This window comes from Leucopleurus acutus, assembly GCF_964270905.1.
Source record: "Leucopleurus acutus genome assembly, chromosome: 3".
In the NCBI taxonomy this organism is placed as follows: domain Eukaryota; kingdom Metazoa; phylum Chordata; class Mammalia; order Artiodactyla; family Delphinidae; genus Leucopleurus; species Leucopleurus acutus.
Window position 1 is genome coordinate 39,691,969 of NC_139145.1, and position 24,984 is coordinate 39,716,952.

At 41.4% G+C, this 24,984-nt stretch overlaps 1 protein-coding gene across 1 annotated transcript in view; it reads left to right on the forward strand.

Annotated features, from left to right (window-relative positions):
• LOC309958881 (phospholipid-transporting ATPase VB-like) overlaps window positions 1-24,984 on the forward strand; it is a gene marked incomplete at both ends in the record, with an annotated part of 61,187 nt that overhangs the window by 29,156 nt on the left and 7,047 nt on the right. Inside the window, 2 exon segments of the mRNA XM_082835013.1 lie at window positions 17,455-17,540; window positions 21,548-21,654. Coding sequence (XP_082691139.1) covers window positions 17,455-17,540; window positions 21,548-21,654 — 193 coding nt within the window.

Below are 24,984 nucleotides of genomic sequence, written 5' to 3' on the forward strand. Positions count from 1 at the left end.
AGTGTTTCCATAATTTCTCTTTCAGATTTATCGTCATTAGTGTATAGGAATGCAAGAGATTTCTGTGCATTGATTTTGTATCCTGCAACTTCACCAAATTCATTGATTAGCTCTAGTAGCTTTCTGGTGGCACTTTTCTCTATGTATAGTATCATGTCATCAGCAAACAATGACAGTTTTACTTCTTCTTTTCCAATTTTTATTCCTTTTATTTCTTTTTCTTCTCTGATTGCCATGGCTAGGACTTCCAAAACTATGTTGAATAATAGTGGTGAGAGTGCACATCCTTGTCTCGTTCCTGATCTTAGAGGAAATGCTTTCAGTTTTGCACCATTGAGAATGATGTTTGCTGTGGATTTGTCGTATATGGCCTTTATTATGTTGAAGTAGGTTCCCTCTATGCCCACTTTCTGGAGAGTTTTTTTTATTATAAATCGGTGTTGAATTTTGTCAAAAGTTTTTTCTGCATCTATTGAGATGATCATATGGTTTTTATTCTTCAATTTGTTAATATGGTGTATCACATTGATTGATTTGCGTATATTGAAGAATCCTTGCATCCCTGGGATAAATACCACTTGATCATGGTGTATGATTCTTTTGATGTGTTGTTGGATTCTGTTTACTAATATTTTGTTGAGGATTTTTGCATCTATATTCATCAGTGATATTGGTCTGTAATTTTCTTTTTTTCCAGTGTCTTTGTCTGGTTTTGGCGTCAGGGTAATGGTGGCCTCATAGAATGAGTTTGGGAGTGTTCCTTCCTCTGCGATTTTTTGGAAGAGTTTGAGAAGGATGGGTGTTAGCTCTTCTCTAAATGTTTGATGGAATTCACCTGTGAAGCCATCTGGTCCTGGACTTTTGTTTGTTGGAAGATTTTTAATCACAATTTCAATTCCATTCCTTGTGATTGGTCTGTTCATATTTTCTGTTTCTTCCTGGTTGGGTCATGGAAGGTTATACCTTTCTAAGAATTTGTCCATTTCTTCCAGGTTGTCCATTTTATTGGCATAGAGTTGCTTGTAGTAGTCTCTTGGGATGCTTTACATTTCTGCAATGTCTGTTGTAACTTCTCCTTTTTCATTTCTAATTTTATTGATTTGAGTCCTCTCCCTCTTTTTCTTGATGAGTCTGGCTAATGGTTTATCAATTTTGTTTATCTTTTCAAAGAACCAGCTTTTAGTTTTATTGACCTTTGCTATTGTTTTCTTTGTTTCTATTTCATTTTTTCTGCTTTGATCTTTATGATTTCTTTCCTTCTGCTGACTTTGGGTTTTGTTGGTTCTTTCTCTAGTTCCTTTAGGTGTATGGTTAGATTGTTTACTTGAAATTTTTCTTGTTTCTTGAGGTAGGCTTGTATAGCTATAAACTTCCCTCTTAGGACTGCTTTTGCTGCATCCCGTAGATTTTGGATCGCGTGTTTTCATTGTCATTCGTCTGTAGGTATTTTTTCATTTCCTGTTTGATTTCTTCAGTGATCTCTTGGTTATTTAGTAATGTATTGTTTAGCCTCCATGTGTTTGTGTTTTCTACAGTTTTTTCCCTGTACTTCATTTCTAGTCTCATAGCGTTGTGGTCAGAAAAGGTGCTTGATATGATTTCAATTTTTTAAAATTTACTGAGGCCTGATTTGTGACCCAAGATGAGATCTATCCTGGAGAATGTTCTGTGCGCACTTGAGAAGAAAGTGTAATCTACTGTTTTGGGATGGAATGTCCTATAAATGTCAATTAAATCTATCTGGTCTATTCTGTCATTTAAACCTTCTGTTTCGTTTTTTATTTTCTTTTTAGATGATCTGTCCATTGAGGTAAGTGAGGTGTTAAATCCCCCACTATTATTGTGTCAGTGTCAGTTTCCTCTTTTATAGCTGTTAGCAGTTGCCTTATGTATTGAGGTGCTCCTATGTTGGGTGCATATATATTTATAATTGTTATATCTTCTTCTTGGATTGATCCCTTGATCATTATGTAGTGTCCGTCCTTGTCTCTTGTAACGTTCTTTATCTTAAAGTCTATTTTATCTGATATGAGTATTGCTACTCCAGCTTTCTTTTGATTTCTATTTGCATGGAATATCCTTTTCCATCCCCTCACTTTCAGTCTGTATGTGTCCCTAGGTCTGAAGCTGTTCTCTTGTAGACAGCATATATATGGGTCTTGTTTTTTGTATCCATTCCGCAAGCCTGTGTCTTTTGGTTGGAGCATTTAATCCATTCACATTTAACGTAATTATCGATATGTATATTCCTATGTTCTTTTTCTTAATTGTTTTGGGTTTGTTTTTGTAGGTCCTTTTCTTTTGTGTTTCCCACTTAGAGAAGTTTCTTTAGCATTTGTTGTAGGGCTGGTTTGGTGGTGCTGACTTCTCTTAGCTTTTGCTTGTCTGTAAAGCTTTTGATTTCTCCATTGAATCTGAATGAGATCCTTGCCAGGTAGAGTAATCTCGGTTGTAGTTTCTTCCCTTTCATCACTTTAAGTATATCATGCCACTCCCTTTTGGCTTGTAGAGTATCTGCTGAGAAATCAGCTGTTAACCTTATGGGAGTTCCCTTGTATGTTATTTTTCGTTTTTCCCTTGCTGCCTTCAATAATTTTTCTTTGTCTTTATTTTTTGCCAATTTGATTACTATGTGTCTTGCCGTGTTTCTCCTTGGGTTTATCCTGCCTGGGACTCTCTGCACTTCCTGGACTTGGGTGGCTATTTCCTTTCCCATGTTAGGGAAATTTTCGACTATAATCTCTTCACATATTTTCTCTGGTCCTCTCTCTCTCTCTTCTCCTTCTGGGACCCCTATAATGTGAGTGTTCTTGTGTTTAATGTTGTCCCAGAGTTCTCTTAGGCTGTCTTCATTTCTTTTCATTCTTTTTTCTTTATTCTTTTCTGCAGCAGTGAATTCCACCATTCTGTCTTCCAGGTCCCTTATCCGTTCTTCTGCCTCAGTTATTCTGCTATTGATTCCTTCTAGTGTAGTTTTCATTTCAGTTATTGTGTAGTTCATCTCTGTTTGTTTGTTCTTTAATTCTTCTAGGTCTTTGTTATACATTTCTTGCATCTTCTCTATCTTTGCCTCCATTGTTTTTCCGAGGTCCTGGATCATCTTCACTATCATTATTCTGAATTCTTCTTCTTGAAGGTTGCCTACCTCCACTTCGTTTCATTTTTTTTCTGGGGTTTTATCTTGTTCCTTCATCTGGTACATAGTCCTCTGCCTTTTCATCTTGTCTATCTTTCTGTGAATGTGGTTTTTGTTCCACAGGCTGCAGGATTGTAGTTCTTCTTGCTTTTCTGACTTCCTTTTGGTGAACCTCTCCTCCAGAGTTCTGCTGGGGCATGGGTGCACACACACACACACACACACACACACACACACACACACAGAGAGAGAGAGACATGGGATGCCCCGTTCCCAATGGTTTGCCCACTTCTATTAAACATTCTTTTTCTATTTTTACCCCTTAAGGGCCGCATTCGGAAGCTCTGCCAGGTTGTGTGAAAGATATAATCTCATTAAGGTGTTAACAGATGAAATCTTTAACAGCTTAAAGTTTTTCTCCCTCCCACTATCTCCATACCCCACGATAGTATATTTATGTTGTAATAGTGGCCTTCACTGTCTTAAACACTATGGATAATTGTGGATATTTTAGGCCAGTGTGGGAAATACTTGGTATCTCAAAGGGGAGACATACCACTCTAGTATATGGATTAGTCGGGACTCTTGTTTGCGGGTGACGGAACTCCAGTTCGAAGTAGCTTGGACAAAAAGGAGTCTTATTGGAAGGATACAGTGTGAGATGGGCCTCAGAGTGCTGTGGACCCGAAATTTCTATCCATCAGTACAATCTCCATCTCCTTTGTCTACATTTCTCTCCATGTTTGGTTTTAGTCTCTCAAACCAGTTACTTTCATGTGGAAGAAAAATTGGCACCAGTAAAACTGCATTTATGCCCCACCCCCCAAAAAGGGACTGGGGACCTTCCCTGTTGTCCCACTTGAAAAGCATCCCAGGGATTAGCCTGGCTGGTATCATGTGCCCACCCCTAGAACAATTCACTCTGGCCACTGGGGAAGGATTCTGTCCTTGGCATCCTCTAGTTCAACTTCATATTTGAAATTGGCCTGTGAAGCAGGAGGGTACTGAGCAGCACAGCAATAAATATCCATTGCATCTATTCTGCATCAGGGCTATATAAGCCTAACTTAGGTACAACCAAGGTCATCCATGCTTAAGGAGGGGGGTCCAATGTCCTCTCTCCTATAGCTCCCAGTGGCATTTCCTCTTCCCCAAAAGCCCTTTCCCATCTGCCCTTCCTCTGCCTAGGCACCAGGTACGTGGGATGAATCCCTCCTTTCTTTGTGCTCCCATAGACTTCGTTCTTACCACTCTCAACCACTACACATACCTCTTTGTAGTTCATCTGATAAATTCATTTACTCAACCAGCACCCGATTAGGTCCTTCTGTTGCCAGACACTGTGTTAGGATTTGTCACTGTTGTTGTTGTTATCACAGGGGTGACTCATTATGATCATCTCTTCTGGAAATAACTGAATATAGAGTTTCTCAAACTGGAATTCATACTCTCTTCTTTGTCACCTCTTTTGCCAAAACATGAGGTACAAAACATTGGATCTCATGTCATTTTCTTGAGTCTCAGTTATCCACAGCAATAAAAATGTGTACAGAAAAGAATGTCTTTGCAACACTCCCTTAAGGCTCCACTGCCCATCTGGTGGCAGCTGCCCATATTTCCAGCATGCATTCATGCATTCATTCACCAAGTATTGACTGAATGCCTTCTATACGGCAAATACTATAGCATGTTCTGGGGGTCCAGGTGTAAACGAGAGACATACAGGCTCTAAGAGGGAATTAAACAGACAATTGTTAACAAACAATTCCACAAATAATTAATTGATTCCTTTTAGGAATGACAGAAGAAATCATTCTTTTTTCAGTATTAGCTTCACATGCCATACCCATGCCTTTTTGTTGGAAAAATGTCACGGGAAGGTTTCAAGATTAAATTTAGTCTTCGCCCTGAATAAAAATCAGAATATTTGTCCACTTAAAAAAAAGGGAACACAGAGGAATCCTTAAATAGACCTTTTCTCCCACAGCCCTCCAGCCCTCTCTGTGTGCTTTTGTGGGAATCACTGGGGCAGGTAGGAAGACCCAGTTACTTGCACACGCAGACAATTTCCTCATCCAGAGTCAGAGATGAAAGTATCTGCCAGTCACTGTTGCAGGTTATCTCGAAAAGAACTCTGACCAGAAAGCAGAAAGGTTATCGAGTGCTGGTAAATGTCATTAGTTTTCAGATAGAATTCTCAGAAATCACAGGGTTAATTTGCATGTCAGGGAGGAAACCTCAGTCACCTGACTCAGCAGCTGGAGCATGAAGAACATTTAATTCTACCATTTATCCAAACTAGTATGCTAAAAAAAGAAAAACAAATTTTTTTAACCACTTGAAGTAGTACTCTTCTAAGGTCGCAGTATATCTCCTGTGTAGCTGCCCAGGTTGGTGTGGTTTGTGTACCCTGTGACCCCCATCCTTGCAGAGTTCCTGTGAGCCTGTGAGTCCTTGCAGAGTCCACAAATGACTCACAAATGCTGCTTTGTCATCCTCCTTCTGGCGTGGAGTGGAGTTGGCTCTTCTAGTCGTCTAACCTGAGGGTTGTGTAAAAACACACTCTGAGAGCTTTGCAGAAGCTTGGCAATCCCTTGTTCAACTCTTCTTTTTCACATACATCACCAGCTTATGATAAAAGCTCAGTATATAAGTGCATTCTCTGTTGGAGGAAAGAGTTTAGCTGATTTCTCTTTCTTCAATGAACAGAATCTTTCGTTTTATTTTTTTAATGTGCTTAGCTCTTTATTTTTTTGTTTTGCTTTTCTTTTTCTTTGAGTTTTATTGAGATATAATTGACATACAGCACTGTTTCAGTTTAGGGTATAGAGTATAGTGATGTGACTGACACACATCATGAAATGATTACCACAATGAGTTTAGTGATCATCCATCATGTCATATAGATACACAATAAAAGAAAACGAAAAAGTATGTTTTTCTTTGTGATGAGGATTCTTAGGAGTTATTCTCTTACCAAGTTTCATATATAACATACAGCAATGTTAATTCGTGTCAGCAATGTTAATCATATTGTACATTCCTTACCTAATAGTTATTTATCTTATAACTAGGAGTTCGTACATTTTACTGCCTTCATCCAATTCCCCCCCCCACCCCACCTCCTGCCTCTGGTAACCATAAATCTGATCTCTTTTTTATGAGTTTGTTTGATTGGTTGGCTGGTATTAAACTATAATTGACCTACAACACTATGTTAGTCCTGGTGCACAACATAGTGATTCGATATATCTATACATTACAAAGTGATCACCGCAAATCTAGTTACCATCTGTCACCATACAAAGATACTACATTATTATTGACTATATTCCCCATATTGTACATTTCATCCCCATGGCTCATTTATTTTGTAACTGGAAGTTTGCTTTTGTTTCCCTTGCCTGAGGAACCAGATCCAAAACAATATTGCTAAGACTGATGTTAAAGAATGTACTGTCTATGTTTTCTTCTAGGAGTTTTATGGTCTCAGGTCTCACATTTAAGTCTTTAATCCATTTTGAGTTTATTTTTGTATGTAGTATGAGAAAGTAGTACAGTTTATGTCACATGTAGCTGTCCAGTTTTCCCAGCACCATTTATTGAGGAGACTGTCTTTCCCCATTGTATGTTCTTGCCTCCTTTGTCATAAGTTAATTGACCATATAAACATGGGTTTACTTCTGGGATCTCTATTCTGTTCCATTGATCTATGTGTCATTTTTTATGCCAGTACCATGCCGTTTTGATGACTGTAGCTTTGTAGTATAGTTTGAAATCAGGGAGTGTGATACTTCCAGTTCTTCTGTTCCTTCTCAACATTATTTTGGCTATTCTGCATCATTTGTGCTTCTAATTAAATTTTAGAATTATTTGTTCTAGTTCTGTAAAATTTACCATTGGTGTTTTAATAGGGATTATATTGAATCTATAGATTGCACTGGGCAGTATGGTCACTTTAACAATATTATTTCTTCCAATCCATGAGAATGGTGTACCTTTCCGTTTGTTTGTGTTGTCTTCAGTTTCTTTTATCAGTGTCTTACAGTTTCCCAAATACAGGTCTTTAATCTCCTTGGTTAGATTTATTCCTAGGTATTTTATCCTTTTTGATGCAAATGCAAATGGGATTGTTTTCTTAATTTCTCTTTCTGATAGTTCATTGTTAGTGTATAGAAATGCAACAGGTTTCTATGTATTAATTTTGTATCCTGCAGCTTTACCACATTCACTGATGGGTTCTAGTAGTTTTTTGTTGGTGTCTTCAGCATTTTCTATGTGTAGTATCATGTCATCTGCAAATAGTGACCTTTTACTTCTTCCTTCCCTATTTCGATGCCTTTTACTTCTTTCTCTTGTCTGATTGCTATAGCTAGGTCTTCCAGTACTATGTTGAATAAAAGTGGTAATAGTTGGCATCCTTGTCTAATTCTTGATGTTAGAGGAAATGCTTTCAGCTTTTCAGTGTTGAGTATGATGTTGCTTGCAGGTTTGTCTTACATGGGTTTTATTATGTTTAGTTGTATTCCCTCTATGCCCACTTCGTTGAGAGGTTTTTTTTTTTTTACGTAAATGGATGTTGAGTTTTGTCAGAGCTTTTTCTGCATCTCTTGAGATGGCCATATGACATTTTATTCTTCAGTTTGTTAATATGGTGCATCACATTGATTTGCAGGTATTGAATGATCCCTGCAGCCCTGGAATAAATCCCACTTTATCATGGTAAATGATCCTTTTAATGTATTGTTAAATTTGGTTTGCTAATATTTTGTTGAGGACTTTTCCATATATATTTATCATTGATATTGGCCTGTAATTTTTCTTTTTTTTTTTAACATCTTTATTGGAGTACAATTGCTTTACAATGGTGTGTTAGTTTCTGCTTTATAACAAAGTGAATCAGTTATACATATACATATGTTCCCATGTCTCTTCCCTCTTGCATCTCCCTCCCTCCCATCCTCCCTATTCCACCCCTCTAGGTGTTCACAAGCCACCTAACTGATCTCCCTGTGCTATGCGGCTGCTTCCCACTAGCTATCTATTTTACGTTTGGTATTGTATATATGTCCATGCCACTCTCTCACTTTGTCACAGCTTACCCTTCCCCCTCCCCATATCTAATTTTTCTCTTTTTGTCTTTGGTTTTGGAATCAGGGTGATGCTGAACTCATAGAATGAGTTTGAAAGCATTCCTCTTCAATTTTGAGGAATAGTTTGAGAAGCGTAGGAAGTAACTCTTCTTTACGTATTTGGTAGAATTTACCTGTGAAGCCATCTGGTCCTGGAGCTTTGCTTATTGGGAGTTTTTTTGGCTACTGATTCAATTTCATTTGTGGTATTAGTGATCTGTTCATATTTTGTATTTCTTTCTGATTCAGTCTTGGGAGATCATATGTTTCTACCAGTTTATCCATTCTTCTGTCTTTCCATTTTATTGGCATATAACTCTTCATAGTCATCTCTTCTGATCCTTTGTATTTCTGTGGTGTCAGTTGTAGCTTCCTTCATTTCTGACTTTTTTGAGTTTTCTCTCATTTTCTTGATGAGTCTGGCTAAAGCTTTATGAATTTTGTTTATCTTTTCAAAGAACCAGATCTTAATTTCATTGTTCTTTCTTTTTTGTTTTTTTAGTCTCTATTTCATTTATTCCCACTCTAATCTTTACTGTTTCTTTTCTTCTACTAACTTACAGTTTTGTTTGTTCTTCTTTTTCTAGTTGAAGTATAAGTTTATGTTGTTCTTTTGAGATTTTTCTTGTTTCCTGAGGTAAGCTTGTATCTCTATAAACTTCCTTCTTAGAGCTGCTTTTGCTGTGTTGCATAGATTTTGAATCATTGTGTTTCACAGGCTGGTGGGTGGGGCCAGGCCCCAGCTCTAATAGGCTAGAAAGAGGACTTCAAGATGGCACTTGGCAGCATCAGAGTCCTCGTGGTAGAATGAGCTTCTGAAAATGACTTCCACCAGCATCTCCCAGAGGGAGTCCAAGTTGCCTCTTGCCTCTCTGGGAGGCTCTCCAAGGTTAGTAAGCGGGTCTGACCCAGGCTCCTTTCAAATGACAGCCTTTGTTCTGGGTCTCAGAGTGTGTGAGCTTTTGCGTATGAATTTTAAGAATGAAGTCTCTGTTTCCTTCAGCTGTCCCATACACAAGCCCCACTGGCCTTCAAAACAAGGTAGTCTAGGGGCTTGTCTTCCTCATGCAGAACTCCTGGGCTGGGGAGCCTGATGTAGGGCTCAGAACTTACTCCTTGGGGAGAACCTTTGCAGTTGTGAATTATCCTCCCATCTGTGGGCTGCTTGCCTGGGGGTGTGGGTCTTGACTATTACCACATCTCTGTAGCTCCGACCCATCTCCGTGTGGTCCCTTCATTATAGCTTTAGTTTTGAAAGCTCTCTTCTGCTAGTCTCCAGGTCATTCTCTTTGATAGTTGCTCTGTAAATAGTTATAATTTGATACGCCCATGGGAGGAGTTGAGCTCATGGTTTTCTTACTCTGCCATCTGGCTAGCAGAATCTTTCTTGAATATTTCCTAATGGCTGTAGAGGGGTTTCAGAATGGTCTAAGACATACTTCCTGTCCTGTAAGAGCTTAGAACTGTGGGTCCCTATTTTTCTTTAACATAAATACCCTCAGTGACTATCACAAAATTTTGATAATCCTAACCCCCAAATCCCTCCTCCCTGAAAGTGGTTGTCTTGTCAGTGTCCGTTAGTTAAGAAAATAAATTAAAACAAAAAGCGACCATGAATTTGGTGACCTTTTTAAATGCATTTGTATTTATTGATCTCAGGAATTCCTACAGAAATTTGAAAACCATGTATGTGTTAGAGTTATTTTTACTCTGTCTACAGACAGCATTTTGGTGTACGTGGGGATGTGTACACAAGTTGCAGTGCTTCATCTACCAGTTGGCTTATAGAAACAGCTTGGTATTTGACAAATAAAAGTGTAAAACATTTCAAGTTCCAAGTGAGTGGTATGGCTATTACAAATTGTCTAGGCTCAAAGGAAGGAGAATTTGTGTGATCTATGGTAGACATATGGGTCCTTAAGAGGTAAACCCTTGAGCTTGGCAATGAAGGTTTAAGGGAATTGTCAATGAGAAAAACTTGCAAAGAAATCATGAAAAAGGCTCAGAGGGTTTGCTCTATAAGAAGACAGCATTAAATGCTTACATCCAGCAAAGAACAAGCACAAGCTTTAGAATCAGACAGATGTGGGTGTTCATGAGCTGTGTGACCTTGGGCAAGTTACTTAGCATCACCAACACTCAGGTTTCTCTCTTATAAAATGGGACTAACCTGTCCTGAACACTTCACAGAAGAGTTGGGAAGATCAAATAAGATCACATAAATAAGGGGCAGCATTTTGTGAAGTGTGATTTTACCAAGTAAATACACATCATTATTTTTTAAAGGCCTAGAGATGTCCGGTGGACTGAGTAGACCACTGTGTTGATTAGGATTCTTTGTTTTCAAGGAACAGAAATGATTCTGGCTCACTTAAACAAAACGGAATTATCAAAAAAATGTGCCGGGAGGTGAGGTGGAAGGGGTGAAGTACACAATATGACTCACAGATTCTAAGGAAATCTGAAGAACCAGGCTCAGAAACAAGTACCAGGAAATTTCAACTCAGCAGGAGAATATCGGTAGCAGCAATTACTTAATGTTCTCCTTTGTTTTTCCTTCCCTGAGTTATTCTACTCAAGGCAAAGTCCCACAGTGAGCAAATTTAGTGGGCAGGGCATCGTGATTTATAGTCTCATTAAGATTATGAACCAGGGAGAAAAGGTAGTTTTCCAGAAGGAAGTTAAAGGATTGTTAAAGAAAGGAGAACACGATAGAGAGTTGAGTCACCAGAAAACATCTATCCACTACAGACAATTTCAAAAGATCATCCATACATTTATGTAATCATATTTATTGATGAACTTTGAATAATAGTGAAAAATAAGCCTAGGAAAGTAAGAGTTGAGGCTAATTCAAAGGAAATGGCCTAATCTAGATACAGAAATATATCACAACCTCTTTGTTTCACCATGGCCTTCCCAGTTGCCCCAGGAGGATACAGCCTACTGTATCTAGGGCATAGGTCAGTGAGGAGTACATTAATCCCGGAGAGTCATTACACACTAACACTTGGCTCACTTTCCTTTGCTTTCACTGATACCACCATTGACACATCCAGCTAAACTGGGAACTTTGAGTTGTTTTATGGCTGCAATAATTGATTTGTGTCAATACCCTCTTCCTTCTCTCTAATTCTCACTTCCATGGCTCATACATTATGTGTATTCAATAAATACTTGAATACATGGACGGATCGTTGGATGGATGGATGGGAGACTAGTCTGGCCCATGTTGGGATCTAGGATTTTGACTGCTTTTTTTCTTTTTTTTTATTAATTGAGCCAAAGAATTTCCTTGCAAGAAGGAATCTTATTCCCATGAATCAAAGTTAAGATTTGTACCTGGGGCTTTTCCTACTTGTGTGGGGCAGTCTTTACAGAGAGGTCTTCTTTGTTACCTCCTCATCCATCACCTTTCAGTATTTATATTTATAATATTCATCTCCCCAGCACTAACCTTACCTCTCCAAATCTTTATAGTGTGCCTGTTAACACAAGGTATCACAGGAGATGCTCTAGAGGAAGCTGACAGTTTACTCAAGGAAGCAGAGATCTAGATACATCAGTGTTAAATGGAGGCATGAGAGTTGATGTGGAAACATGTTAAAAGAGCACTTTTTGTTGGCTAGGGTGAAACAGTCTTTGGGGATATGGGTGGGCTTCATAGAGGAGGTGGCAGATAAAAAACCTCTCAAATGTTAAAAATATATATAAAGTAATAATTCTCAAAAGAATGTTCTCTGTCTAGGCAATTTAGTATCTTAACCTCTACCTTTTGAAGGTACCCTACTTTAAAATGCAAATTATACTTGGAAGAGGTAACACACCACATTGCTTATTAGTTGTAGTAATTTTTCTGTATTTTCTACTATGTATTAAAAATGAATTCTTTTTTCATAACAAATCCCCTTTTATTTATTTTTGGCCGCGTTGGGTCTTTGTTGCTGCATGCAGGCCTTCTCTACTTGTGGTGAGCAGGGCCTACTCTTCATTGCAGTGCATGGGCTTCTCATTGCAGTGGCTTCTCTTGCTGCGGAGCATGGGCTCTAGGCGTGCGGTCTTTAGTAGCTGTGGCACAGGAGCTCAGTAGTTGTGACTCGCGGGCTCTAGAGCACAGGCTCAGTAGTTGTGGTACACAGGCTTAGCTGCTCTGTGACATGCGGGATCTTCCCTGACCAGGGCTCGAACCCATGTCCCCTGCATTGGCAGGTGGATTCTTAACCACTGTGCCACCAGGGAAGCGCCCCCCTTGTATTTGTAACTGTAGGATGGTTACATATATTACCAGGAACCTCCACCATGCTTATACAGTAGTTTCTGTGGTATACAAATGACATATACAGATTTCTCTTATTACAAGTCATTATGACCCCCAGTCATAAAACCTAACTTTTTTCCAACTGAAGAGAAGAAAATACAGAAATTTGGATTGTGTCCTTTCCTAATGGACTGTCAGGATAGAGGGTATTCTCAAGCTCTGCAACTTCATCTCCTGTTAACTTGGAACTTTTTCTAGAGCAATTTTTTGTTCTTCCCCCTCCCCCAAGGGACATTTGGAAATGTCTGTAAACATTTTTGGCTGTCACAACTGAGGGGGAGAAGGAGAGGGTGCTACTGGCATCAAGTTGGTAAAGGCCAGGGATGCTGCTAAACATCAAAGAATTATCCAGCCCAAAATGTCAAGAGTGGCAAGTTGAGCTACCCTGGTCTAAAAATGCCTTGAGCTGCCAATCAACCAGATGTCTATGTAGACACTAGAAAAAATGAAAGTGAGCCAGTGCAAAACCTTTCATGAAACATAAATACACATCTTTTAGAAACAATCAAAGAAATAAAAAAATGTTAATAGCAGTCAATCAAAGGTCAGCAGGACAATATAATGTAATTTACTTTTTGATTCTTCCTTATCTGACCCAAGTTAAGAAGGGTGGTAGTGATGGTGATAATGATGATAGTTTCTAGACACTGGGGTTTGCTTACATTTTTTATTGAGACACAAGTGGCATATAACATTATATTAGTTCTAGGTGTCTAACATAATGATTTTATATTTGCATATATTGTGAAATGATCACAATAAGTCTAAGTTAATATCTGTCATCATACATACTTTTTTTTCTTATGAACAGAACTTTTAAGGTGTACTCCCTTAGCAACTTTCAAATATGCAATACAGTATTATTAAATTGTTGCCATGCTTACGTTATATTCCTTGACTTATTTATTTTTTAACTGGAAGTTTGTAACTTTTGACCCCCTTCACCCATTTCACCCACCCACAACTCCCTGCCTCTGGCAATAAGCTTTTTTCTTTAAATTTAGATTCCACATACAGTTGACCCTTGAATAACACTGGGGTCAGGGATGCTAACCGTCCACACAGTGGAAAATCCACATATAGTTGATAGTCAGTCCTCTGTACTCGCAGTTCCACATCTACCAATTCAACCGACCGCAGATCGGGTAGCACTGTAGTATTCACTATTGAAAAAACCTGCATAAGTGGAGCCACACAGTTCAAACCCATGTTGTTCAAGAGTCAACTATATACAGACCTCATTTATTGTACTTCGGTCATAGGAAGTGGAAAAGGAATATAGAAAAGGAAATAGAGCCAAAAGGAGATCTTAAACAATAATCTCTCATTGTGCATCAAAATAACACTGTGGGGCTTCCCTGGTGGCGCAGTGGTTGGGAGTCCGCCTGCCGATGCAGGGGACGCGGGTTCGTGCCCCGGTCCCGGAAGATCCCACATGCCGCGGAGCGGCTGGGCCCGTGAGCCATGGCCGCTGAGCCTGTGCGTCCGGAGCCTGTGCTCTGCAGCGGGAGAGGTCACAACAGTGAGAGGCCCGCATACAGCCAAAAAAAATTTAAAAAAAATAATAATAATAACACTGTGGTTTAAGAGAGCAGGCTGTGTGGCATCAGACGTCCTGAGGTCAAAGCCTGTCTTCTGCTTTGCTAGCCGTGCACCGTTGGGAAAATACACTGAATCTCTCTAAGCCTTAGTTCCTTCGTTTGTAAAATAGCGTAATAATAGTACCTACCTGGTGGAGTTATTGTGTGAATTCAAGAGAATAGCATGTATAAAATATTTAGTTATACTTGACACACAATAAGCATTCGGTAAGTACTGTAATAAGAAGAATAATGAGAGGAGAAAGTGGAATAAATGCATTGGTGATGATGACGATGATAACAAAGACAATAATGATTGATGATTGGCTTTGGAGTCTGATGATGTGGATTGCATTGCTGGCTCTGTTACTTACCAACCATAAGACAATTGCTTTATTGAATCTGCATTTGCACTTCTGTCCACACCTCTTAAGGTTACTGTGAGAACTTAATGACAGGTGCCTGGCACATACTAAATACTCCGGATCAGTAGGTCTGGCCTGAAGAACCACAAACACACTGTGCTCTCTGGAAAGGGTTTGCCTTTTCCTGTACCCTGATGGCTGTTCCTTTCATAAGGACAACACCTTAGATAAAAGGCTGGGTCTGAAAGAGAAGGTGGTTAGGTGGGCTTCATTCCCAAGCTAAGAAAAGCTAAGGGGTAGTGAGTCAGAAGTGAATCAGAAATTCCTGAACAAGGTAAAAAATAAGGACCCTGATAGATTTGTAGGGCTTGGCAATGCCCCCGCCGCTGCTGTCCTTGAGTTCTCCTAGCAGCTCCCTAGAGTGAGTTACAGGAAAGCCTAAGAAGCAAGCAATGCTGATGGGGTCTCTGGAGACAGCAGGGCCGTGTGGCCCTCTCCACAGTCCATCTCGGGGAGGAACAGAAGGGGCCCGAGGACAGAGAGCTAGAAAGGGCGAAGTCACCTCTCCGTGTAGAGAGGGAGACAGAGCACCCAAGGCCAGTGCCCAGAAGAATAAAAGAGCAAGGGATGCTTCAAGAGGAAGGTCATTGGGAAGCCCCACTGAGGGACAAGAGACTTGAGCGCTGCCGGGGATACGCCAGGTACGATTAAACAGCTGACAGGGACTCACTGCAGCAGGATCATTAGCTCTCAGACCCTGCTGCCACTCACATCTGAAATAAGTTTGGATTTAGAAAGCTAGCAATGAGCTGAGTGGTACAGATCAGGAGGGAAGCACACGGCTTAATCAGGGCCGTGAAAGCAGCTGACAAATTACAGCGTGATTTGTCATCATCTCAGAACTCGGCAAGTGTTTGTCCCTGAAAGAATCAATACTCGGAGGGAAGAGGGCTGTATTTTTAGAAACTCCTGGATGGTTAATTTATTTCAAGTGAATGGAGAGTTTATGTTGGCGCCCCACAGAACCAATGGACAGTATATTTACACGAAGCCAGAAAATGCTATCATTTCTTCTAATCAATTTACTCCTTTGAACAGCGGTACCTTGAAGCTTGGAGTGATAAATTCACTCCCCGTGCTAAAAGCTCTACCCTGGGAACCACTTCCAATCCCACCTTTAGTAGTACTTCATTCTATATGCATAGCATGTTATACCTTTCAAAACTTTCCCACGTGGATTCTATCTTCTGGGGCACAAGTGAGATGGACAGGGAGAGGGGGTGTCAGCCCCATTCTACAGAGGAGAGAACTGAGGCTCGAGAGTTGAATGTACTATTAGGCAATGTGGGGTAGAATTAGAAAGCAAGATCTCCCCGCCCCTAGTTGTGTTTTCCCACTCATTGAACTTAAAGAGATTGTACAGCTAAAATACTGAATGAAAGAGAAAAAGTGAAGTCAAGAATGTGTTTTAAATGCTTTGCTATAAGAATGTTCACCAGGGGGCAGTGTGCTGTGCAAGTAAAGAACAGAGGGTCTGCACTCAGACTTGGATTCAAATCCCAGTCTTGATATGACCACGGACAGCCACTTAACCCTTGTGAGTCACAGTTTTCCCATCTCTAAAGAGGGGCTAATCAAAGTACTTACTTCATAAAATGATTGAAAGCTTGAAAAAAAAATAGCATTCCTTAAGTTCTCATTGCAGCATCTGACAGAAATAAGAGTCTAGTAAATGCTACTTGTTTTGTGGGTTTTTTTTTTGTTTGTTTGTTTGTTGAGAACTTTTTTAATTTATTTATTTTTGGCTGCATTGGGCCTTGTGGCTGCACGTGGGCTTTCTCTAGTTGCAGCGAGCGGGGGCTATTCTTTGTTGCGGTGCACGGGCTTCCCATCGTGGTGGCTTCTCTTTGCTGCAGAGCACAGGCCCCAGGTGTGCGGGCTTCAGTAGTTGTGGCTCACGGGCTCAGTAGTTGTGGCTCACGGGCTCCAGAGCACAGGCTCAGTAGTTGTGGTGCACGGGCTCAGATGCTCTGCGGCACCCGGGATCCTCCCAGACCAGGGCTCTAACCCATGTCCCCGGCACCAGCAGGCAGACTCCCAACCACCTTGCCACCAGGGAAGTCCCTACTTATTTTATTAGCTACTATTTGCACAGCATTTTTGCAATAGCCAAACAATTGAAACCATGTCAATGTTCAGTAGTAAAAGGATTAAATGAAATAGGGCGACACTCATGCAATAGGTATCTATCCAGGTAACATGTAAAAACGTTCAAGTTGTATGAACACTAAATCTCATTGTTGAAATGCATAAATGTGTATGTTTGTCCATACATAAATGTGTATGTAGGTATATGCATATATTTTTTAAAGCCTGGAAGTTCTGTATACACACGAATATTGGCTAGCTGTAGGTCGTGTGATTTATAATCTCTACTTTTTTGATCATCTGTTTCTATGCTGCCCAGTTTGGTAGCCACTAGCCACCATGTGGCTATTTAACTTTAAATTAGTTAAGTGAAATTAAATAAAATTTAAAAATCACTTCCTCAGTCATACTACCATATTTCAACAGCCACATGCAATGCGTGGCTTCTACATTATACAGTGCAGACATAGAACATTTCCATCATTGCAGTAAATTCTGTGGGGCAGCTTGAGTCTAGAGACTCAAACCCAGGCCGGGGAAAAGTGGTCAGGACAGGGCCCTCCCTTTGCAGCACATCCAACTTTTCATCTGCATCTATTCTCTCCTCCTTAATGAGGATTTAACTGTTTCTTTTAACACATTACAACTATCACAGTGTGACAAAGTGGGGATTACCTTATTTGCAATGGTTCTAACAGTGATTAGCTCTCCTGATGATCCTATTAAAACGAGATCCCTCTGACTTAATAACCTCACAGCGTCCTCTCTTTCACAGGAGGTACAGTTCCAACCAGAAGGTTTCCACAACATCATCGTGTGTGAGAAGCCTAACAACCACCTTAACAGGTTTAAAGGTTATATGTAAGTATGTGCTGCCTGTGTGCTGCTTGTAAATATCTCGTCTGCAGCTAGAAAACATTTTTTCTTGAAATGGCCAAACAGATAAGCGTCTGGGTCCTAAGGAAGTTTATTTCTTTTTATCACAAAAAAAAAGGGCTAGAGAAAACTAACTAAATTGGGAAAACTTTTCTAGTCTTTTTTTTTTTTTTTTTTTTTTTTTTTTTTTGCTGGAGTGATATTTAATTATCTCACAGGGTTAAATTCACTAATAGTTCAGAACTCTGGTGAAACAGCATCAAAATCGAGACCACACTCTGATTCAGGGGAGGCAAGTATGATTGGATTTAGATCAGATTTCTGAAGGGGCCTTTACTGCCCTGTAGGTAAGAACGGGGACTTTGGAGTTGGACAGACCTAGGTTCGAAACCAGGCTCTATCACTTACAAGCTGTGTGACCTTGAGTAAATTAATTAACCTCTCTGGGCCTTCATTTCCACATCTGTAAAATAAAGATTATATCTACATCACAGGATTTTTCTTGTCTAAGAACTGATCATATGCAAAGCCCGTAGCACAGAAACTGGCACAGAGTAGATCGTTAATGCGACTGCTGCTGTTGCAATTATTGTTGTTATTGTTCCTCACCTCTGGTTCAGCATAAGAGTTTTACTGTAATTTTGCTCCCACATTTGACTGCCGGTCTTGCTGGAAAAAAAAAAAAAAAAAAAGAGTAGTGGTAACAGATGTGAATAAATGCCCGTATTCTGGCTTTAAGAGTTAGAGGACTTTCACAGAACATCGTCTCATTTAATCTGCAAAACAACCCAGGGAAGTGAGAATTATGATTCCCATTTTTCAGATGGGACATCTGATGATAAGATTTTTCAGGATTCTCCCAGAGGCACACAGCAGCTTCAAGGCAAAGCCAGGACTTACAGCTGGGTCTTTTCACTCCAACCCCGGTGTGTTTTCCATTGTCTGCACACACAGCTCAGACATGTTATAGCAACTTCTCTACCAATGTGCCCTGCAATGAAGCTTAAGAAGGCTTCTTGGGAGGCAGGTGTCAATGCTTTCCCTCCACCCACGTTTTCTCAGGCCATATGAGATATCTTGAGGAGCAAGATAAGAGGGGAAAGGGTAAGAACAGTACAAGAGAAATAGAAGCTTTTCAATGCAAATTTCTTTTTAAAAGCTCATAGAGAGCAGACGGAGACAGGCGAGAAGGGCACGAGCTCCTGGGGGAGAAGAGGGTTCGTTGCAGTCATCTGGCAAGGTAGAGCTTGCCACCTGCCCGGCCAAGGAGTCTACCCCTCGTGCCCGAGTTTTGTGGATTTGGTTCATCCCAAGTGACCCATGCCTTGAGCCATTCTTCCTCTTAGAGAGCAGCCTCCTCGCTGGGTTTCTCTTTGTAATCCTTTCTCCCCCAAACAGCTCATGCCAGCACCCAGCCTTTCTAAGCTTCATCCTGGTCTCTGGCCCTTCATCTCAGACAGAACTTTCCCAGTTCCATTCAACCCCCAGCACCTCCTCTTCCTGGCTGCTGCCCTTAGAGTTGTCTTTCCCCACCTGCCCGGGCCTCATGGGTGAGCCCTGAAAGTCCAGTTGGTCAGTCCAGCAGCCAGCCCATGGGATGCTGGGGAATTCACTGTGGTCCTACATCCCTGCCAAGGCCCAGCACCCACAGATGATAAGCACTCTCTTCCTGAACAAACCCACTGTCTGATGCCTCCAGGTCTCCGGAAGCTTCTTTGGGTCCCCTTAATTTAGGAGTTCTCCTGGGGATAGCCAGGTTGGCTAGAAAATGAGTATTTTTTAATGCTTTGAAGGTTAGGAATGTCAGATTTGAAAAGGTAACTTTTAAACAATAAGATCTCTCTAAAGGAGTGGTTCTCAAACCCCATCTCCTCCGCTCCATCAGAGGACCTTTAGCGAGTCTGGACACATTGTTGGTTGTCACAACTAGGGAAAGGGGTGCTGCTGGCATCTGGTAGGTAGAGGCCAGGGCTGCTGCTCGGCACCCTACAAAGCACAGGACAGCCCCCACGACAAAGAACGATCCCACAAAGCATGTCAGTAGCGTTGGGGTGGAGAAATACGCTCCCCCTCATAATGCTCTGAGTTGGTTAAATAAACACCCCTGGGGCTTCCCTGGTGGCGCAGTGGCTGAGAGTCCGCCTGCCGATGCAGGGGACGCGGGTTCGTGCCCCGGTCCGGGACGATCCCACATGCCGCGGAGCGGCTGGGCCCGTGAGCCGTGGCCGCTGAGCCTGCAAGCCCGGAGCCTGTGTCCCGCAACGGGAGAGGCCCACGTACGCAAAAAAAAAAAAAAAAAAAAAAAAAAAAAAAAAAAAAAATCCCTGTAAACAGAGCACTAAATAGAAGAGCTATGAGATGGCTAATCTCTTTCTACCATCCATTGAAAAAGGAACATTATGACCGGGAGAAAAAGATGCTGTCATATGTTATCACCTCAGAGAATCATAAAAAAACGCTCTTTAAACCACTAGCTACTGACACTGAATCATTCAAGTTTCTATCCCAATATTCTATCCATAGCCAACTCCCTCCTTGATAAAGAGAGGTAGGTCATAAAATTTAGCCATTCTTGGACCACCTTTATGATTTGTATCACATTCATAAAACACCTCTACTTTCCAGCTTTTTAACTGGCTTTCTTTATCTCCAAAGGAAAATGTATGTTACTGGCACTGTGGGCATCAAGCATCACTGCCCTATGTAGGTTGCCATAGACTTATGGCAGTATTGCTTTCCATATATAAATTTCATAGCAGTAAAATTAATAAAATGAAATCAAAACCGTTATTATTTCATTCTAACTACAGACTATTACTTGCCAAAGCCTCCTCTGTGTTGAAAAGTTAGATAAATAAGGGCTAGAAAAACGTTAACGAAATACTAAGACATTTCCTCGTTAGATTTCAAAGAATTGCAAATGGGAATGACTCCGATTCAATGTCAGTTAACGGGGTGCTACCTTGGGAACCCTGGTGTAGTGAAAACCACATGAGGGTTGGTGTCTGGGACCTGGGTTCCCAAGTCCTAGGATATTCCGTGTACTAGGTGAGTGGCCTTGGAAAAGTCTCTCACCCTCTCTGAGCTTCATCTTTCTTATGAGTGAGGATGATCACCGTACTAACTTCCCAGAGCTGTGAAGAGACAAATAAAATAATGTAAATAAATGTAGTTTACAAACACAGTAAAGAATTATTATTAAGAGGAGTATTGAGTGGCAGTATAGAACTCTGGAGCCAGACTCCCTGGGTTTGAATCCCCTTTCTGCCACATACTAGCTCTGTGAACTTGCCTCAATTTCCCTATCTATAAAATGAGTAGGAAACATGACCTATCTTATAAGATTGCCATGACCATTAATTAATACATGGAAAACACTTATAACTGGACCTAGAGACATGAAGCATTAAAGAATTAGAAGGAGAAAAATCCCTAAGGGTTCAGATTATTACTTTTCTGTTCTCCCCAATGTTGGGGGAAAGTTATATGTAAAATTCCTGAAAAACCCAAATGGAGGGCATCAGGATAGAATAAGGGCCAGACGCTGAGTAATCACTAATGTGGACTGACTCAGAAGTTTCTAGTGTGAGGTGGAAAATTGCAGCGCTTCTGGAGGCTAGAGAAAGGGAAACACTCCATGTACCTCGCTTTTGAGAAGCTGCCCTGCAGGATGTTGCACAGGGTCGCTGGTCCACCTCCTGTGAGGTCTGTTTATTTTAAGGCTTCCTCAGCAGAGTTCTGCCTTTTAGGTGAGTAAATGATTACGTCCTTAGGGATGGGTAATTCCCTTCTAATGGTCCAGCCCCCACTAGACATCCCAGGAGCAATGAAGGGTTGCACTTGAACACGGGGATTAGATTCTGAGTTAATATCACTCTTCTGAGGAACAGAGAGAAGAGTGATCTTGTTACTCGCCCCTCTGATTCTATGACACTCACCGGTGACAGCGTGGAGAGGCCACCAAACAGCTCCCTGTCTTTCCTCATCCCCAGGGAACATCCCGACCAGAGCAGAACCGGCTTTGGCAGTGAGAGTCTTCTGCTTCGAGGCTGCACCATCAGAAACACTAAAGTGGCTGTTGGCATTGTCATCTACGCGGGTAACTGTCCCTGGACAGCTTCCTATGTCCCTGTCCTTTATTCTCTCTCCTCCAAAACCCCCTCCAAATTTATCTTCAGTCAGTGGGAACTCACATCAGTTCTAAGGAGTAGAGTCATGTGACTTCCCATTTCTCAGCTAAGCAAACTGAGGCTGGAATCACAGCAGCTCACTTGGTCCACAGAGACATAATTCAGTTCCAAGTTACTGTCACTCATCCAGACAAGACAGGGAGGGGGACTCATGCTCATGTGTCCCTAACACTTTTCTGACACTAACCACAGGTGGGATGAAGAGTATCTCCTTGAGCCTGAGGAATCACGTCACCAAACTTAGCAACTTCACCTTGTGTGCCTCAGTGTCCTCAGCTATACAACAGGAAGAATATTTCTATCTGCCCCATAGGCCCCCCATGAGGGTCCAGTGACCCAGCACATGGAAAGAACCCAGAACTGTGTGTAGCAAGTGAGGGCGGGATGGGTTTTAGTTATTGTTTTTATTATTACCTTTATTCATTTTGTGGCTCCATATATGGTGGCCTGTCTCTCCTTTGCACTTTGATTTTGCTTCCCATTGATAAAAGGTAACAGCAGCACTTCTCACAATGGTACCTGAAGTATTGGAGGGAGGTCTTGGGACTGCTGTATCCCCACTACCTAGCACCTGGCACTCCGTGGGTACTCAGTACGTGTCTATTTTTACGTGAACAACTGCAGACTTCTTCTGTAGAGGAAACACAGTCCCCCTGGAGTGTCTACCTTCCCTGGAAGTCTCCAGAATACGTTTCCCTGGATCTTCCACTCACTGGGACACCTTGTAGTATTTCATTTGCTTGTTCTTTTGTTTGATTTGATTCGTTTTGGTCGGAGTAGACTCCCACTTTTGTTAGACGTAGAAGAGCACTAAAACGTCAATCCATCCTAAGATTCCCTTTGGGGGACTGTGAAAGAAAAATAGGTTTTTCAACAAATGCTGGAGAGGGTTTGGAGAAAAGGGTACCCTCTTGCACTGTTGGTGGGAATGTAAATTGATACAGCTACTATGGAGAACAGTATGGAGGTTCCTGAAAAAAACTAAAAACAGAATTACCATATGACCCAGAAATCCCACTACTGGACACATGCCCTGAGAAAACCATAATTCAGAAAGACACGTGCACCCCAATGTTCATTGTAGCACTATTTACAATAGCCAGGTCATGGAAACAACCTAAATGTCCATTGACAGATGAATGGATAAAGAAGATGTGGTACATATACACAATGGAATATTACTCAGCCATAAAAAGGAACAAAATTGGGTCATTTGTAGAGACATGGATGGACCTAGAGACTGTCATACAGAGTGAAGTAAGTCAAAAAGAGAAAAACAAATATATTAACGCATATATGTGGAATCTAGAAAAATGGTACAGATGGACCAGTTTGCAAGGCAGAAATAGAGACACAGATGCAGAGAACAAGTGTATGGACACCAAGGGGGGAAAGTGAGGGGAGGCGGTGGTGGTGGGATGAATTGAGAGATTGGGATTGACATATATACACTAATATGTATAAAATAGATAACTAATAAGAACCTGCAGTATAAAAAATGATCAAATTAAGTTTAAAAAAACCAAAAATATGTTTTTTAAAAAGTTGTGTCACAATCTAGCTGGCTTTCCCTAATTTGGGGGAGGGATGTTATATTTGTCAGTACAGGTCACTGCTTTCAAGGGTCTTTGGCAACGGAGTTCAATGCCATCTGGTAGACCTAGTAGACAAGAACACTTCCACAATGCCTACCGCACCAAAAAACCTGCATAGACGTGGATTTGCTTCTCTGCCTAATCAGAAGCAAAGGTCGGAGTGGGTGATGGGAGCGGTGTGTGGGGAGGCAGATGGAGGGAGACTTAATCGTGACCGGGGACTCAGGCCGCCTGGGGCTGAATCGCTGCCTGGCTGCAAGTTCCTGAGAAGCTGGCTCAGTTTTCACCACAAGGAGCACTGATAACCCCTGCCTCCTAGGGTTATAAGGTTCACAATGCCTGGCACACATTGGGGCCTCAAGAAATGTGAGCAAAAATGGTGCAAATTGTGTTTAGTGTTACTGTCTAGACCAGGGGTTCTCAACCTCAGCACCGCTGACATTTGTTCCAGGTTGTTCTTTGTGGTGGGGGCCATCCTATAGGGTGTTTAGCAGCATCCCTGGCTTCTGCTCACTAGATGTCATTAGCACCACCTCCTCAAAGGTGACAACCAAAAATTTCTCATGACTTGGCCAGGTGTCCCCCGGGGAGAATGACTGGCCTAGAGCTACATTCTCTGCCTTGGTAATACAGATGGACAAAGTGGGAGCACCTCACAGTCAGAGGCCAGAAAATGGACAAGTGAGCTTTCCAGAAGGAAGAGATTCAGTGTGGAGGTATGTTTGCTCACAGCAAACATTTATTGAGCCCCTACTGTGTACTGGAAACTAATTTAGGTACTTTGTGTATATCAGTTCACTCCCCCACCCCAAAACACTCAACGATTATATCTCATTTTGCAGATGAGGGATTGAGTTACAAGAGGATTAATTCCTCCAAGGTCACATGTCTCCTGAGATTAATTCCCTATAACCCAAGGTCAGGTACCTGCAGAGCCAAGCTCTGTCGGACACTAGAGCCCACATTCTATCCACTACACCATACTGCCTCCCCCTTGAGCCCAAATTTTGCCAAAAGAACAGGGGGATCTTAGGAAGTGAGGAAGCAGGTGGGTGAAGGGGGTGGTCCGAGGACCCCTTTTACGGGGTGAGCCTGGGGCACGCAGGAACCACAGCTGTGTCAGCCCCTGCACAGCTGCAGCAACTTGAGTCTAATTTAATAAGCCTAGCATGCTCATGCCTACAGTTTTGTTGCTGCTTTAAATCCACGAGGCCACCAGCTAAGTAGCATTAAACCACACACTGCTGGAGCTGATGTATTGGTTTTCTCTAATTTTGCACAGAAAATGTGTGACGGGTCTCTTTTAAGTTGACTGCTGAGGGGTACAGCGTGGTGAATACAATTTGGCAGCCCCAAAGGGGAGGCTCTGTTCTAAAGACAAAGGCTCAGTTTGACTCTCAACTCTTAGCTGGGTGGTTTGGGTTCCAGGAGTTACTGGAAGGAGAAATAGACTGGGAGTCAGAATCCTGGGTTCTCCATGTGGCTCTGGTGTCAATTTATTCTTTCGTTTGGAGCGGGTCCCTTCTACGTTTTGGTCCTGAATTCCTCTAATTGGAAAAAAAAAGGGCGGTGGGTGCCTGAATGAGCTCAGTAGTTTTTAAATTTTACTGTCTTTTCTTTAAACAGAACTTTATGCAGAACTCC